The sequence below is a fragment of the Aegilops tauschii genome, chromosome 6 (genome assembly GCF_002575655.3).
Source record: "Aegilops tauschii subsp. strangulata cultivar AL8/78 chromosome 6, Aet v6.0, whole genome shotgun sequence".
Lineage (NCBI taxonomy): Eukaryota > Viridiplantae > Streptophyta > Magnoliopsida > Poales > Poaceae > Aegilops > Aegilops tauschii.
In genome coordinates, this window is record NC_053040.3 from 211311454 (window position 1) to 211329833 (window position 18380).

General features: G+C 46.7%; 1 protein-coding gene across 1 annotated transcript in view; it reads left to right on the forward strand.

Annotated features, from left to right (window-relative positions):
- LOC109772012 (uncharacterized) overlaps positions 1–15924 on the forward strand; it is a 74525-nt gene extending 58601 nt beyond the window's left edge. Inside the window, exons 3-4 of the mRNA XM_020330706.2 lie at positions 14394–15138; positions 15909–15924. Coding sequence (XP_020186295.2) covers positions 14394–15138; positions 15909–15924 — 761 coding nt within the window. The remainder of the gene's footprint in view (positions 1–14393; positions 15139–15908) is intronic.
- Positions 15925–18380: the final 2456 nt, after the last annotated feature.

Here is an 18380-nt window from a genome sequence, read left to right on the forward strand (position 1 = left end):
CCCAGTCCCAAAATGAAAAATGAATTTACTTTATGTTGTCAAATAATGAATTCCTTGGAAAGTGTTGGTACGGAAGGCACCCGTGGATACGGTTAACCATGGAAAGTGAAAGTATGGTGGAAAAAGGAATAAACTTTAATTTCTGTTTGGGAACCGCCTATGATATATCTAGCATGGAAAGTGTTGGGAACTCTAAGTCGTTTTTGTTGGTGGGAAAAGTATGCCTCTCAAAATGTTGTTATCTCTCAGTTTTCGCTTTGAGCTCTGGCACCTCTTCAAATCCCTACTTTCCTCCACGAAGGGCCTTTCTTTTACTTCATGCAATTTTTATTTTTGAATTTGAGTCTCCATGTTCTCTTATAAAGCACAAACTAGGGGGCACTATGATCGTACTTGAGCATTGGGTGTAGTTATATGTGAGTGTGTTTCATGAATGGATCAATGATTGAGCATGATGGGCTAGGGATAGCTTATTTTAGCGTGGATATTTTGAAAGACATGGTTGCTTGTCGATATGCTTGAGTATTTAAGTTATCATGTCAAAACTAGACTATTGCTTTGAACTATATAAAAGTCCAAATGTCCATGCCATAAAGAAAAGAATATGAGATGACATGTTAGGCAGCATTCCACATCAAAAATTCCATTTTATCATTTACCTACTCAAGGACGAGTAGGAATTAAGCTTGGGGATGCTGATACGTCTCCAACGTATCTATAATTTTTTATTGTTCCATGCTGTTATATTATCATTCTTGGATGATTTATAATCATTTTGTAGTAATTTTATATCATATTTTGGTACTAACCTATTGACATAGTGTGTAACGCCCACGATGCGGCTATATCTCCCATGTGTCGAGGCACGACTTAGAGGCATAACTGCATTGTGGTTTGGTCGCAAGAAGGGTCATCTTCACACAATCCCATGTAATGAACAAGAATGGGATAACGAGAGTTGGCTTACAATCGCCACTTCACACAATACATAATTATAATTCATACATCATCCAAAATACACACATAGACCGACTACGGTCAAGATCCATATGAAAATAAGATAACCCCAAATGCCAGATCCCCGATCGTCCCAACTGGGCTCCACTACTGATCATCAGGAAAAGACACATAGTAACGACCACGTTCCTCATCGAACTCCCACTTGATGTCGATCTCATCAACTGCACCTGCAACTGTTTTGGTAGAATCTGTGAGTCACGAGGACTCAGCAATCTCACACCCGCGAGATCAAGACTATTTAAGGTTGTAGGAAATGAAGGTGAAATGAGGTGGAGCTGCAGCAGGCACTAAGCACATATGGTGGCTAACATACGCAAATGAGAGCGAGAAGAGGAACAACGGAATGGTCGTCATCTAGTAATGACCAAGAAGTGATCCTGAACTCCTACTTACGTTCATGCATAACTCAAACCGTGTTCACTTCCCGGACTCCGCCGAGAAGAGACCATCACGGCTACACACACGGGTGATGTATTTTAATTAAGTCAAGTGACAAGTTCTCTACAACCGGTCATTAACAAATTCCCATCTGCCTCATAACCGCGGGCACGGCTTTCAAAAGATAATACCCTGCAGGGGTGTCCCAACTTAGCCCATCATAAGCTCTCACGGTCAACGAAGGATAAACCTTCTCCCGGAAAGACCCGATCAATCTCGGAATCCCGGTTTACAAGACATTTCGACAATGGTAAAACAAGACCAGCAAAGCCGCCCGATGTGCCGACAAATCCCGATAGGAGCTGCACATATCTCGTTCTCAGGGCACAACGGATGAGCCAGACGTTGGGTTGGCATAGACCCTGGTTGCCCAGGGGGCGCCGGACATCGCTCGGTTTGGGCCAGCACTCGAAGGAGCACTGGTCCGGGGGTTTAAATAAAGATGACCCTCGGGCTCGCGAAAACCCGGGGGAAAAAGGCTTAGGTGGCAAATGGTAAAACCAAGGTTGGGCCTTGCTGCAGGAGTTTTATTCAAGGCGAACTGTCAAGGGGGTCCCATAAATCACCCAACCGCGTAAGGAACGCAAACTCAAGGAATATAATACCGGTATGACAGAAACTAGGGCGGCAAGAGTGGAACAAAACACCAGGCATAAGGCCGAGCCTTCCACCCTTTACCCAATATATAGATGCATTAATTAAATAAGAGATATTGTGATATCTCAACATATCCATGTTCCAACATGGAACAAACTTCAACTTCACCTGCAACTAGCAACGCTATAAGAAGGGCTGAGCAAAAGCGGTAACTTAGCCAAACAACGGTTTGCTAGGAAAGGATGGTTAGAGGCTGACATGGCAATATGGGAGGCATGATATAGCAAGTGGTAGGTAGCGCAGCATGGCAATAGAACGAACAACTAGCAAAGCAAAGATAGAAGTGATTTCGAGGGTATGGTCATCTTGCCTGCAAGGTTCTCAGAGTTGTCGAAAACTTGATCCTCGTAAGCGTACTCAACAGGTTCCTCGTTCACGAACTCGTCTCCCGGCTCTACCCACAACAAGAACACAAGCAACGGAACCACAATCAATCACGGGAAATGCACAAGCAACATGATGCAATACATGAATGATATGCAAGATATGATATGCGATGCATATGCGTGCTCCGGAAGGAAAATGATGAACAAGGCATTAACTTGGCAAACCAAGCATGCCACTGGAAAGATGAGATGATTTCGGTCGAAATCGATATAAAGATCACCGGAAACGGATGCACGGTTTGCAAATGGCAAGCAAAAGAAGAATGACACGAATCTGCGATTAACAGCATGATAGCACTTAGAATGCAACAAGTAACAATGCTACAGCACAACAACGTAGCAACAAAGCATATGGCAGTAATCTACAGGAGATGCTTGACAAAAGATGAACACTGAGCTACGGCTAGTTCACACCACAGCAGGTCCAAACAGGCATGGCAAAAGTGCAAAAGATAACAGGTTCACGGACTTAGTGAAATTACTGGACATGCCTGAAACAGCATCAGCTAGCAATGTTCAGATCAAGAAAACAACATGCTACAGAAACTTAACATAGGAAAACAAGGCGTGGCAGTATTCTACTAAATGCATAAGACAAAAGTCTCTTACTGTCCATAAGCCAAAAAGGAACAGAAGATATGATGGCAACCATGTAAACATAGCAAGTTTCGTTAACAGGTTTCAGACTTAGCATAAAATAGAGCATGGCAGAAACAGTAATATGAAGGCATCTTGGTGAGCTTGAAGCACTCACCACAAAGCAATGCATGACAAAACAAGCATACCTACAGCAAGATGGCATGTTTATAAAGCTATCCATGGCAAGAGCAATTACATAGCATGTATGAAACAACTACAACAACCTTGGCAAAATTAAATAACACGTAAACAATCTGCCAGAAATATTTTATAGCAAAAGTAGAGCAAGATTGAGTCATGCTACGGCACTCCACAATTGCAAACAAGGGCATTAATGGATCACTTACAACAATAGCTACAAAACATCCTTACTGAACATCTCCAAAATAAGCATGGATCTCTCTGTAGCCACATGGATACATAGCAACAAAATAACAGCAGTCACAGACAGAAAAACTACCAAGTCTCTGAAATCAGAAACATTACGGAGCCTAGTTTGCATGCTTGTGCTAGTCACCACCAAGATCACAAAAATACATGGCATACACCTCTGTAAAGATGGCATGGCATACAACAAAACACATGTAGAGCTCATGCCAATAAGATGCACAGATTAAATGCGACAAAAATAACAAATCCATAAGTTCTGATAAGTAACAGCAGATAACAGCAACTAGCACTCTTGCACCAGAGATTTGGGCATCAAGATGGACTCAAATGAACATGGTGCAATGGAACAAAATGAAGAGCATAACGAGACGAACATTTCGATATATTACACGCACGAAACGGAGCTATATGCAGAGAGTTATGATGCGATGAACATAGCAATATACTGTAAAAATATAAGGACAGGATTTTCGGGGAGAGGAGAAAAAGTGAACCCGAGGCTCTCTGGATCCAGATCGGGCGGTGGTTGCTCGAGCTCGGGCCGCCGGAGTGCTCGCCGGAGGGAGGGCGACGGCGACCGGTAGGGAAGAAGAGGAGGACGGCCGGGCGGCGACCGGAGCAGGAGGCGGCGGCGGCGCGGCGCTGGAGGCGGCGGGGTCCGGCGACGGCGAGGCGGCGGCGCGGCGGGAGCGGCGGCCGCGGAGGGCTCGGGCGCGGGCGACGGGGCTGGAGGAGCGGGCTCGGGGGGGCCTCGCACGGGCTCCTGCGGGCTGGCGGCGATGTGGGCGCGGGGCGCCACGTGGCGGCGTCCCGTTGGCTGCGGGCGTCGGTGGAGAAACGTCCGGCCGGCGGCGGACGTGTCCGGCGGCGCGGAGGAGCGGGTTAGGGTTTTGGACTGCGAATGTATTTCGGGAGGGGAGGTGTATATATAGGTAGAGGGAGCTAGGAGACTCCAAACGGAGTGCGGTTTTCGCCCACACGATCGTGAACGAACGACCTAGAGCATGGAAGTGACTTAGATGGGTTTTGGGCCGCTAAGAGGGGGGGTTTTGCTGCACACACAAATGGACTTTGCGGTTACCCGGTTAACCGTTGGAGTACCAAACGACCTCCAAATGGAACGAAACTTGACCAGTGGTCTCCCGGTGGTATACCAAGGCCACTTGACAAGCCTCGGTCCATTCCGAGAATGTTCAACACCCGCTCATGAAAAGAAACAAGAGGGGTGCGCCGGAGGAGGTGGGAGTGCCGGATTGCAAAACGGACAATGGGGAAAATGCTCGGATACATGAGACGAACACGTATGCAAATGCAATGCACATGATGACATGATATGAGATGCATGACATGAACAAAATGTAAAACGAAAGACAAAACCCGACCATGAAGGGAATATCATAACACATAGCCGAAAATGGCAAGAGTTGGAGTTACAAATATGGAAAGTTACATCCGGGGTGTTACATAGTGCCAGTTGCTGTTTTTACATCGCAGGAAATCAATACCAAACGGAGTCCAAATGCAGTGAAACTTTTTGTGGATTTTTTTGGACCAGAAGATAACCAATGGGCCGAAGAAGCACCTGGGGGTGCTCTGAGGGGAGCACAACCTACCAGGGCGCGCCAGGAGGCCCAGGCGTGCCCTGGTGGGTTGTGCCCACCTCGGGTGCCCCCTGGACCGCCTCTTTACTCTATAAATTCCCCAATATTCCAGAAACCCTAGGGGAGTCTACGAAAATCAATTCCAGCCGCCGCAAAGTCTAGAACCACCAGATCCAATCTAAACACCATCACGGAGGGGTTCACCACTTCCATTGGTGCCTCTCCGATGATGCGTGAGTAGTTCTTTGTAGACCTTCGGGTCCGTAGTTAGTAGCTAGCTGGCTTCCTCTCTCTCATTTGATTCTCAATACAATGGTCTCTTGGAGATCCATATGATGTAACTCTTTTTGCGGTGTGTTTGTTGGGATCGGATGAACTTTGAGTTTATGATCAGATCTATCTTTTTATCCATGAAAGTTATTTGAATCTTCTTTGATCTCTTATATGCATGATTGCTTATAGCCTCATATTTCTTCTCCGATATTTGGGTTAATTTGGCCAACTTGATCTATTTATCGTGCAATGGGAAGAGGTGCTTTGTAGTGGGTTCGATCTTACGGTGCTTGATCCCAGTGACAGAAGGGGAACCGACACGTATGTATCGTTGCTACTAAGGATAAAACGATGGGGTCTACTTCTACATAAATAGATCTTGTCTACATCATGTCATCGTTCTTATTGCATTACTCCGTTTCTCCACGAACTTAATACACTAGATGCATGCTGGATAGTGGTCGATGTGTGGAGTAATAGTAGTAGATGTAGGCAGGAGTCGGTCTACTAATATTGGACGTGATGCCTATATAATGATCATTGCCTAGATATCGTCATGATTATTTGAAGTTCTATCAATTGCCCAACAGTAATTTGTTTACCCACCGTTTGCTATTTTTCTCGAGAGAAGCCACTAGTGAAACCTATGGCCCCCGGGTCTCTTTCTCATATTATTTGCCTTTGCGGTCTATTTTCCTTTGCTTTTATTTTCAGATCTATTAAACCAAAAATACAAAAATACCTTGCTGCAATTTATTCTTATTTATTTTATTTGGCGTTCGATCTATCAATCTACTGCAATTTATTCATGTCCGTTTGCCAATTCCCGGCGCCGTTACCCGAAAGGGATTGACAACCCCTTTAATACGTCGGGTCGTGAGTATTTGTTATTTGTGTGCAGGTGACGTTTACGTATTGTTGCTTGGTTATCCTACTGGTTCGATAACCTTGGTCTCATCACTGAGGGAAATACCTACCATCGCTGTGCTGCATCATCCCTTCCTCTTTGGGGAAATACCGGCGTAGCTTCAAGCCGCATCAGGGGGTTAATCATAAGTAGGAGGCTTTTTCAAGTAAGAACAACACCTAAGCACCGGTCCACCCACATATCAAATTATCAAAGTAGCGAACACGAATTGAACCAACATGATGAAAGTGACTAGATGAAATTCCCGTGTACCCTCAAGAACGCTTTTCTTATTATAAGAGACCGTTTTGGCCTGTCCTTTGCCTCAAAAGGATTGGGCTACCTTGCTGCACTTTTGCTACTATTATCGTTAATTGCTCGTCACAAATTATCTTGCTATCAAACTACTCTGTTACTTATAATTTCAGCACTTGCAGACATTACCTTGCTGAAAACCACTTGTCATTTCCTTCTGCTCCTCGTTGGGTTCGACACTCTTACTTATCGAAAAGGCTAAAATTGATCCCCTATACTTGTGGGTCATCAAGGCCATTTTCTGGCGCCGTTTCCGGGGAGTGAAGCGCTCTTGGTAAGTGGAAATTGGTAAGGAAAAATTATTACTACGTGCTGAAATTTATTGTCACTCGTTACTATGGAGAACAATCCTTTGAGGAGTTTGTTCGGGGTATCTTCACCTCGACTGGAACCACAATTAGCTACCCCTCAACCTACTACACCTACTGAAAATATTGAATATGAAATTCCTTCGGGTATGATAGAACAACTGCTGGCTAATCCTTATGCAGGAGATGGAACCAAACATCCTGGTATGCACTTGATATATGTGGAAGAAATTTGTGGATTGTTTAAGCTTGCAGGTTTACCCGGAGATGAAGTTAAGAAGAAGGTTTTCCCTTTATCTTTGAAGGGAAAAGCATTGGCATGGTATGGGCTATGCGATGATATTGGATCTTGGAATTGGAATCGATTGAAATTGGAGTTTCACCAAAAAAAGTTATCCTGTGCATCTAGTTCATCGTGATCGGAATTATATATATAATTTTTGGCCTCGTGAAGGAGAAAGTATCGCTCTAGCTTGGGGGAGGCTTAAGTCAATGTTACATTCATGCCCCAATCATGAGCTCTCAAGAGAAATTATTATTCATAATTTTTATGCTCGGCTTTCTCATGATGATCAATCCATGCTCGATACTTCTTGTACTTGTTCTTTTATGAAGAAGACTATTGAATTCTGGTGGGATCTTTTGGAAAGAATTAAACGCAACTCCGAAGATTGGGAACTCGACGAAGGTAAAGAGTCAGGTATTAAGCTTAAGTTTGATTGTGTCAAATCTTTTATGAATACCGGTGCTCTTCTAAAGTTTAGCACTAAATATGGATTTGATTTTGAGATAGTAGCCTCCTTTTGTGAATCATTTGCTACTCATGTTGATCTCCCTAAGGAGAAGTGGTTTAAATATACCCACCTATTAAAGAAGAAATTAAAGAACCGGTACTAGCTAAAGAGGAAACCATAATTTATAATGTTGACCCAGTTGTTCCTACTGCTTATATTGAGAAACCACCTTTCCCTGTTAGGATAAAGAAACATGCTAAAGTTCCAATTGTGGTTAACAAAAGTTATATTAGAACACCTAAACCTGATGAACAAATCAAAGTAGAACCTAGTGTTGCTATGGTTAAGGATCTCCTGGAAGAAGATATAGATGGGCATGTTATTTACTTCTGTAATGAAGCCACTAGAATTGCCAAACCTGGTAAAGAGGAAAAACATAGACCCATTGTTGGCATGCCCGTTGTCTCAGTTAAAATAGGAGAACATTGTTATCATGGTTTATGTGACATAGGTTCTAGCGTGAGTGCTATCCCCTTTACCTTATATCAAGAAATTATGAATGACATAGCACCCGCCGAAATAGAAGAAATAGATGCTAATATTAAACTTGCTAATAGAGACACCATCACACCACTTGGGATTGTTAGAGATGTTGAAGTCTTGTGTGGGAAAATAAAATACCCCACTGATTTTCTTGTTCTTGGTTCCCCACAAGATGATTTTTGTCCCATTATCTTTGGTGGACCTTTCTTGAACAACGTTAATGCTAAAATAGATTGTGAGAAACAAACTGTCGGCGTTAGCTTTGGTGATGAGTCTCATGAGTTTAATTTTTCCAAGTTTAGTAGAAAGCTTCATGAAAAAGAATTGCCTAATAAGGATGAAATAATTGGTCTTGCTTCTATTGTTGTGCCTCCTACTGATCCTTTAGAATAATATTTGCTAGACCATGGAAATGATTTACATATGCATGAAAGAAATGAAATAGATAAGATTTTCTTTGAACAACGTCCTCTGCTTAAACACAATTTGCCTATTGAAACTCTAGGAGGTCCTCCTCCACCTAAAGGTGATCCTGTGTTTGAATTAAACAATTGCCGGATACTTTGAAATATGCTTATCTTGGTGAGAAGAAGATATATCCCGTTATTATTAGTGCTAACCTTTCAGAACATGAAGAAGAAAGATTATTGAAAGTTCTAAGGAAGCACCGAGCTACTATTGGATATACTCTTGATGATTTAAAGGGAATTAGTCCCACTCTATGTCAGCACAAGATCAATATGGAACCTGATGCTAAACTCGTCGTTGACCACCGACGTCGGTTAAATCCGAAGATGAAAGAAGTGGTAAGAACGGAAATATTAAAACTTCTGGAAGAGGTATAATCTATCCTATAGCTGATAGTAGATGGGTAAGTCCTGTTCATTGTGCCCCTAAGAAAGGAGGTATTACTGTTGTTCCTAATGATAAGAATGAACTTATTCCACAAAGAATTGTTACATGCTATAGAATGGTAATTGATTTTAGTTAATTAAACAAAGCAACTAGAAAAGATCATTAACCTTTGCCTTTTATCGATCAAATGCTAGAAAGATTATCTAAGCACACACATTTTTGCTTCCTTGATGGATACTCTGGTTTTTCACAAATACCTGTTTCTCAACCTGATCAAGAAAAGACCACTTTCACTTGTCCCTTTGGAACTTATGCTTACAGACGCATGCCTTTTGGTTTATGCAATGCACCTGCTACCTTTCAAAGATGTATGACTGCTATATTCTCTGACTTTTGTGAAAAGATTGCTGAGGTTTTCATGGATGACTTCTCTGTTTATGGGAAGTCTTTTGATGATTGTTTAAGCAATCTTGATCGAGTTTTGCAGAGATGTGAACAAACAAATCTTGTCTTGAATTGGGAGAAGTGCCACTTCATGGTTAATGAAGGTATTGTCTTGGGTTATAAAATTTCTGAAAGAGGTATTGAAGTGGACAAAGCTAAGGTTGATGCAATTGAGAAAATGCCATGTCCTAAAGATATCAAAGGGATTCGTAGTTTCTTAGGTCATGCTGGTTTCTATAGGAGATTTATCAAAGACTTCTCTAAAATTTCTAGGCCTCTTACAAATCTTTTGCAAAAGGATGTTGCTTTTGTTTTTGATGATGATTGTTTAGAAGCCTTCGAAACACTCAAGAAAGCCTTAGTTTCTACACCTATTGTTCAACCACCTGATTGGAACCTTGTTGAGGATATAACCATTAGAGTCAACTGCCCAGGAGGGGCCGGGTTACGTTATAATGATCATCCCGTGAAGCCCAGTACCAAGCTTGAGGACGGCGGGACAGTAATGGGCTTAAGACCCGGAGATGGCTTAAGGCCCGTAGTGATAAACCGCCGTTATGGTGAAACTTGTAGTGTAAGGTAAGAATAGTTAAGAGTCCGAGCCGGACACTGTTATAAGCCGGCCGGGACTCGGAGAGCCGCTGGGCGTCAACCTCTCTATATAAAGGGACGACCCGGCGGCGGTTCAGGGACAAGTAAGATCAAATCGATAACCAGGCAGGGCGGTTTAGCTCCTGGTCGTCGAAACCCTAATCAATACAACCTCAACTGGACGTAGGCTTTTACCTTCACTGTAAGGGGCCGAACCAGTATAATCCTCGTGTCATTTGTCCCGCTTAACCCCTTTAAGCTTCCTAGCTGCGATGGCTCCACGACTAAGTCCTTGCACGAGGACATCTGCCGTGACAATTCCACGACAGTTGGCGCCCACCGTGGGGCTGGTGCACGGTGGATTTGAGTTCTTGAAGGGCAGCTTCGAAGGGCTCAAGGGATACGCTGTGGGCCGGATGACCAAGAGTCGTCGCGGCAAGCTCTACATTGACGATGCAAAATGGGGCCCCGACGCCGGCTCAATCGAGTACGGGTACCGGGTCCCCTTCGGCGGAATCCATGTCTTTATTGGCATGATTGGTGAGCCGGGCCTTGAGCCGGACCTCTGCGCCGATCTCATTGAGACGGCTCAGCGTGCACGACCCGCCCGAACTCTGCCTGCCTTGAAGCATGCTTTCGTGGGATGCGTCCATGGAGGACTCTCTGAAAGATCTGGATCTGGCGAGGAGACGGCCGCTCGCTCTGACGGCGAGTCATCCACAGAGGAGACCGACTCGTTATACCAACTTCAAGATGGCAGGCTCAGGGGTTGTTCCGATGGCGACAGTATTCCGGACCCCTTCGAGCCGCCGAGCCGGGTTGGAATCTTCATGGCTGGCGCACAACCTGTTCAAAGCCCCGCCGCCGGGGCAGGAAGCCCTGTGCCCTCGCCGGCTCAGGTGCTGATGGATCTCACAGACAAGATGACGGCCCTGTTAACCGCTACGGTCGCCCCAACGGATCAAGCTCAGCATGACGCGGAGGTGGCACAGTTAAAGTTGGATCTAGCAAAAGCCAAGGAGGATCTGACGGCGGAAGGGATCAGGATGGCTGCGGAGAGGGCGGCTCTCGACGCCCAGACTCAGCTGATTCAGGCACAGTCTTTCTGGCTCACGATGGATCAGAACGCGTCCAATGAGGTCATGAGAAGGAGGCATCAAAAGGCCCAATCTCGACTCCCTCCGGTTTACGATCCTCGAAACCTCTTCAACACGCCTGGTGCAGGGCCCAGTAACCCGCCAGAGATCACGACGCTCGGGGCTGGAACGTCAATTCAGCCCCAAGTGATGGGGCCTCCCCGGGTGAACGCTGCCCCGCCTCAGTACGTACCAATACCACCGGGTCATTATGCCAACCCGTTGGAAAACATGGTCGCCGCGGCGGCGCGACTGGCGACTCTCCAACGGCGGTTGAAACCCGCCGGGTCAGAGAACTCCTTCAGACGGCTCTGGCGCAGCAGGAGGCATTTTCTTATAGCCGGGACAGGATTCATTCAACCCCTCGTCCAGGCCGGAGCCCGAGTTATAGCATACACATGGTCTCAGCGACCGGCTCAAGCAATGTCCGACGCCATGACTTGCCTCCTGGCCACGGCCCGGCTCATAACGGAGCCTTTCACGCGGTAGACCAAGATAGAGCACGGCAAGAGGTGGAGCAGGCGCCTCAGTTGACGGCTTACCAGCCACCCCCGGCTTATCCGACGGCTTCTGTCGATGCGGGTATACCTACGAGGACTGGAGGTGTCCCTTGTCTGGTGGCGGCTCTCCGCAATGAACGTCTGCCCAAGGATTTCAAAGGGCCTTGGAAGGTGCCTAATTACACGGCTGATTTACAACCCGGAGCATGGATCGAGAGTTATGAGATGGCCATGGAGTTGCTGGAGGTCAGTGAAGCGGCAATGGCCAAGTACTTCACCATGATGTTAGATGGGACTGCCCGCACTTGGTTGAAAGGACTGCCGCCTAACTCTATCAGGTCTTGGGCTGAGCTAAAATCCAGGTTCATCCAAAACTTTAAAGATACATGTAGGCAATCTATGTCAATTGTGGATTTGACTAACTGCAAGCAGCAAGAGGGTGAGTCTACAACCCATTGGGTTCACCGGGTCAAGGAGATAATACATTCATCTGATAAGATGGATGCCGGCTCTGCAGTCTTAATGTTGGAGCAGAATTGTCGTTTTGCGCCCCTGAAGATGAAGCTCGGGCGGCTCAAGCGCGACTGCAATGATATGGGTACGCTGATGGCGGCTCTGGTCAAGTACGCCGATTCTGATAGTACCAAGGATCCCGCGTCGGATGATGAAAGGGCAGGGAAGGGAAAACAGAATGGCAATGGCAAGGGCCCCCAGCATAACCCGGCGAACCAGGGAGGTAACAAGCGTAAGGCTGATGGCAGTATGGAGTTTATGGCCAACGCCAATTCACAGGGTAACAACCACCGGCGTAAGGGGAGACCACCTCCCCGAGCCGGCGGGTCAGGCCCGACGCTTGAACAGTTGTTGAATGAGCCTTTCCCAAGGCATGGCTCTAGGGAAAAGCCGGCCACTCATTTATGGAAGGACTGCGCAATCATGAAGGCCTTTAAAAATTCCAATGCTTTCAATGGAAACAGTGGCCCGGGCGGCGGCTCAGGTGGTGGCGGCTTTCATGGCCCGGGCAGCGGTTCAAATTCCAATTCTCAGAATGTTCAAGGGGGCTTTAATCAACAGCCCGGCCAGGGTCATCAGCAGCAGCAGGGGGGATACCAAACCAATCCAAAGCAGCTCAATGGTGGACAGTATCATGTGTTTACCACCAGTCTGTGCAAGCGAGATCAGAAGCTTCATAAAAGGGCTGTGAATGCTGTTGAGCCGGCGGTTCCACGCTATTTAAGATGGTCTGAGCAGCCGATTGTGTGGAGTAGGGAAGATCACCCTCCCCAGGTTGATAATCCGGGTCACCTGGCCCTGGTGGTGGCTCCTCAGGTGGGGGGATATAAATTCACTAAAGTGCTCATGGACGGAGGCAGCAGCATCAACATCCTCTATTATGAGACCTTCCGTCGTATGGGGTTGATTGATAAGAACCTCATCCAGTCCAATACTGTTTTCCATGGTGTGGTGCCTGGTAAGTCGGCATATCCAGTTGGTAAGATCGAGCTGGAAGTGGCTTTTGGAGATGAGTACAACTACAGGGCGGAAAAATTAACCTTTGAGGTGGTTAAGATAAGAAGTCTGTATCATGCTTTATTTGGGCGGCCGGCTTACGCCAAGTTCATGGCACGGCCGTGTTACGTGTATTTGCAGCTCAAGATGCCGGGTCACAATGGGACCATTACGGTTCATGGCAGCCGAAAGATAGCCTTGGAGTGTGAGGAAGGTGACGCGGCTTACGCGGAATCTGTTTGTGCCACAGAGGAGTTGAAGTTTTACAAGGACAATGTTGACCCGGCAGATATGACGTTTTTGAAAAAGCCAACCACGGAGCATGAGCCGGTAATGAAATTTAAATCAGCTGATGAGACTAAACTTGTTGACTTTGTTCCAGGTGACTCATCTCAGCAGTTCAGCATCAGTGCCAATCTGGATCCGAAATAGGAAGGCGCGCTCATCGAGTTCATCCGTGAGAACAGGGACATCTTTGCGTGGAAACCTTCTGACATGCCAGGTGTACCTAGAGAACTCACTGAGCACACTCTCAACATTGATCCGAGATTTAAGCCGGTCAGGCAATTCCTCCGGCGGTTTAATGAGGAGAGGCGGAAAGCCATCGGTGAGGAAGTAGCCCGACTCTTGGCGGCCGGGTTTATTGTTGAAGATTTTCATCTAGAATGGTTAGCTAACCCGGTGCTCGTGCTCAAGAAGAACGGCACCTGGCAGATGTGTGTGGACTACACGGATTTAAACAAGGCTTGTCCGGCTGATCCTTTTGCTCTCCCCCGTATTGATCAGATTATTGATGCTACGGCGGGTTGTGAGCGCTTAAGTTTTTTGGATGCTTATTCTGGATACCATCAGATTAAAATGGCAGTTAAGGACCAGGAGAAGATGGCATTCATCACTCCCTTTGGAGCCTTCTGTTATGTGTCTATGCCTTTTGGACTCAAGAGTGCACAGGCGACTTACCAGCGTTGTGTGCAGAATTGTCTTCATAACCAGATTGGGCGCAACGTTCATGCCTATGTGGATGATATTGTGGTTAAGTCCAGGGAGAAGGAGACCTTGGTAGATGATCTTAAAGAAACCTTTGACAATCTCCGGGTTTACAAGATGATGCTTAACCCGGCCAAGTGTGTTTTTGGTGTTCCCGCAGGCAAGCTCTTGGGTTTTCTGGTTTCTCACAGAGGCATTGAAGCTAACCCGGAAAAGATCAAAGCAATCACCTCTCTGGCTAAGCCGGCGTGCATAAACGACGTCCAGCGTCTGGCGGTCCGCATCGCTGCCTTGAGCCGGTTTATAAGCCGTTTGGGTGAAAAGGCCATGCCACTGTACCAGTTGATGAAGAAAACAGATGACTTTATCTGGAATGATGCTGCTAATGCTGCTTTTGAGGATTTGAAGAGACAGCTGGCTGAGCCCCCAGTCCTTGCTGCTCTTGTTGACAAGGATCCCTTATTGCTGTATGTAGCCGCTAACACACGAGCTGTCAGTGTGGCTGTGGTGGTGGAGCGTAAGGAAGCAGGTAAGGAGTATCCGGTTCAGCGGCCGGTTTACTACGTCAGCGAAGTACTCATTGAGTCCAAGCAACGGTATCCACATTGGCAGAAGCTTGTTTATGGGGTATTCATGGCAAGCTGGAAGCTTAAGCATTATTTCCAGGGTCACCCTATCACTGTGGTTAGTTCTGCTCCCCTGGGAGATATCATCCAAAACAGAGAAGCCACAGGAAGAGTGGCTAAGTGGGCTATAGAACTTGGGCCTCATGGTCTGAAATACGTGCCACGCACTGCTATCAAATCTCAAGCATTGGTGGATTTCATCAACGATTGGACAGAGCTGCAGGTGCCTGAAGAGAAGCCGGATAATACATACTGGACTATTCACTTCGACGGGTCTAGGCAATTGGAAGGCTCGGGGGCTGGAGTTGTATTAACTTCCCCTCGAGGTGACAAGTTTTGCTATGTGCTACGGTTGATGTTTCCCTGTACTAACAATGCGGCTGAGTACGAGGCCTTGCTCCATGGTCTTCGGATGGCTAAGGAGATGAGCTTGAGCCGGGTAAGGTGCTTTGGCGACTCAGATTTAGTGGCCCAACAAGTGTCAGGCAAGTGGGATTCCAAGGACCCTCTCATGGCGGCTTATCGCCGCGAAGTTGATGCCATTGCCGGACATTTTCAGGGTTACCAAGTAGAGCACATCGATCGCAGGAAGAACGAGGCGGCTGATGCGTTAAGCCGGCTGGGCTCTCAGCGAAAGCCGGTGCCGCCTAATACTTTCTTGGACATTTTGCATAACCCTTCTGTTAAGTTGCCTACAGAGGAAGACTTGGCTGTTCCTGACCCGGAGGCACAGTTGGTGGCGGCTCTCCACATTACCCCAGACTGGACAATACCATACTTGGCTTACATGACCCGGGGAGAATTGCCTGAGGATGAAACTTTGGCCAGACAAATAACCCGGCGGTCTAAGTCAATGATAATTATCAATGGCGAGCTGCATCGTCGCAGTGTCACTGGAACTTTCCAGCGTTGTGTTTCCCCTGAGGAAGGTCAAGAAATTTTACGTGAAATTCATGAGGGGGATTGTGGCCATCATGCCGGCTCAAAATCCCTTGTGGCCAAGGCTTTTCGTCATGGTTTTTATTGGCTGACGGCACATGCTGATGTAGAGGATTTGGTCAGTAAATGTGACGGTTGCCAGAGGTTCTCGCGACGGGCTCATGTGCCGGCTCAAGAATTGAGGATGATTCCAATTACTTGGCCATTTGCGGTCTGGGGGCTTGATATGGTTGGGCCTTTTAAAAGATCCAAGGATAAGAAGACCCACCTCTTGGTGGCGGTCGACAAGTTCACAAAGTGGGTTGAAGCAGAGCCAGTTAGTAAGTGTGACGCAGCCACAACGGTTCAGTTCATGAAGAAGGTGATATTTCGCTTTGGTTTTCCACACAGCATTATAACTGACAATGGTACCAATCTGTCTAAAGGCGCCATGGAGGAGTTTTGTCAACAAGAGCATATTCGGCTTGATGTTTCATCAGTGGCTCACCCTCAATCCAATGGTCAAGCTGAGAGAGCCAATCAGGAAATCTTGAAGGGCATCAAGCCCCGGCTTTTGGTCCCTTTGCAACGGACGCCGGGTTGTTGGGTGGAGGAGTTACCCTTCGTGTTATGGAGCATCAATACTACTCCTAACAGGTCTACGGGTTACACGCCTTTCTTCATGGTTTATGGAGCGGAGGCGGTCCTCCCTAGCGACATCCGTCATGACTCGCCTCGAGTGGCGGCTTATGTTGAGGCGGATAATGAGCGGGCGCGCCAAGATGCTCTTGACTTGTTGGACGAACAGCGTGATGTGGCAGCAGCTCGCTCGGCGATTTACCAACAAGACCTGCGCCGCTATCACAGCCGCCGGGTTAAGTCCAAGGTCTTCCAGGAAGGTGATCTGGTGCTCCGGCTCATCCAAGATCAAACAGATGCACACAAGTTATCCCCGCCTTGGGAAGGGCCCTTTTTGGTCAGCAAGAACTTGTACAACGGGTCATACTACCTTATCGATGTTCGGGAGCACAAAGATTCACGTAAGTCGGAGGAAGAGACCCGTTGGCCGTGGAACATAGCCCAGCTTCGGCCTTATTACACTTGAGCCACCGGCTCTCATAATGTACATATTTCTATAGCCATGTATATATTATGATAAATAATAAAGCAGGACCTCTGTCCTTTTCTCCTCCAAAGGTAAATGTGTTATTTCCATTACAACATTACATGGTCACTTGGAGGTGGATCCGGCTTACGATCGTATTCGAATCTAGCCGTTAACAATATGATCACCTGGGGGCTTCCTGTTCAAACATAGGTCGTATTCGAACCAAAGAGAACATAGCTGTCGATACCCACTTGATTGGCAAATTGCCGAGCTCATTGGGGAGTTTTTCTTGATCATATTTGAATCATGGCTCAACCCCCTTTGGGAACCGACGTGGATCGTATTCAAATCAGCATCGTTAAACAACTCTTAAGGTCATTTGGGGGCTTCCTGTTCAAACATGGGTCGTATCCGAAACCAAGAGAACATAGCTGTCGGTACCCTCTTGATAGGCAACGCCAAAGCCACTGGGGGCTATATGATCGCATTCGAATCTTAAGCTTAACCCCTTTGGGACGGTTCTCTGGTCGTATTCGAACCAGAAGCCCCTAAGTTTTGATCTTTTGGTTTGCAACAAGTTCTCTTGATCATATCAACAGTGTGCAAGGGCGGTTCTTACTCTGTCGGCTTAACTTTGATTAATAATGTTGATAGCACACAATAGGCATTATAGGTGCTGATGAACCGGAGTTGCGTTCTCAACCTCATTATTTGGGTTACATAAGCCGAAGGTGTACTTGCAAGGCTTGCAGGTATGCTATTGTGGTTATCCCGAAGATATGATTGAGAGCCGGTCTTTTATGACCTTGGTTTATATTCCGGGTTATATGTAAGATATATGACTCTCCATGCGGTAAGCCGTCTAGAGACTTGTGATTTATTTTTCTATACAGAATAATTAAAGACAGTTCTTCAAGCTTAAGGAAAGTAAATGATCAAACATAATCCGGAGGAACATGAAAGAGCAGCTTCAACGGAGTTAAGCGCTGCACACGTGCACGATGGCACGACAAAATTAACTATTTTTCCTACTCTATTACAGGACTCCCCGAGTCCAAAAGGTGAGGCATTGTTTATAAGGCGTAACCATGAGCTGCCTAAGTAGTCAAGGTGCTTGTTGGGTTGAAGCTTCCGGCTCATCCCTCTCCGCTCCTCCGGCTGTTTCCATGACCTGGAAGGTTGATGATTTCCAGTCAATGCCGCTCAAAGCTTCAAATTGAGCCTCATCATCAATTAACCCGGCCGGGTCAACTTCTGGGCGAAGGTATGCTTACGAGTCGGAGGGATCGGGCTGACTGCTTCATAGCGTGGAGTTGGGATCCTCTGATTCTCCGTGTCATAGCCCGGCTGATACTTGGTAAGGTCTGTGTCATTCCCAATCAAGGTGGCCACCGGGCGAACGCTCTTCACACAGGCGGCAAAGTCTTTCTGGTCAAAGGGGGTGCCGTCTTCCTTCAGGCTGGGATATCCAAGAGCGATGTCGGCCGGGTCTAGC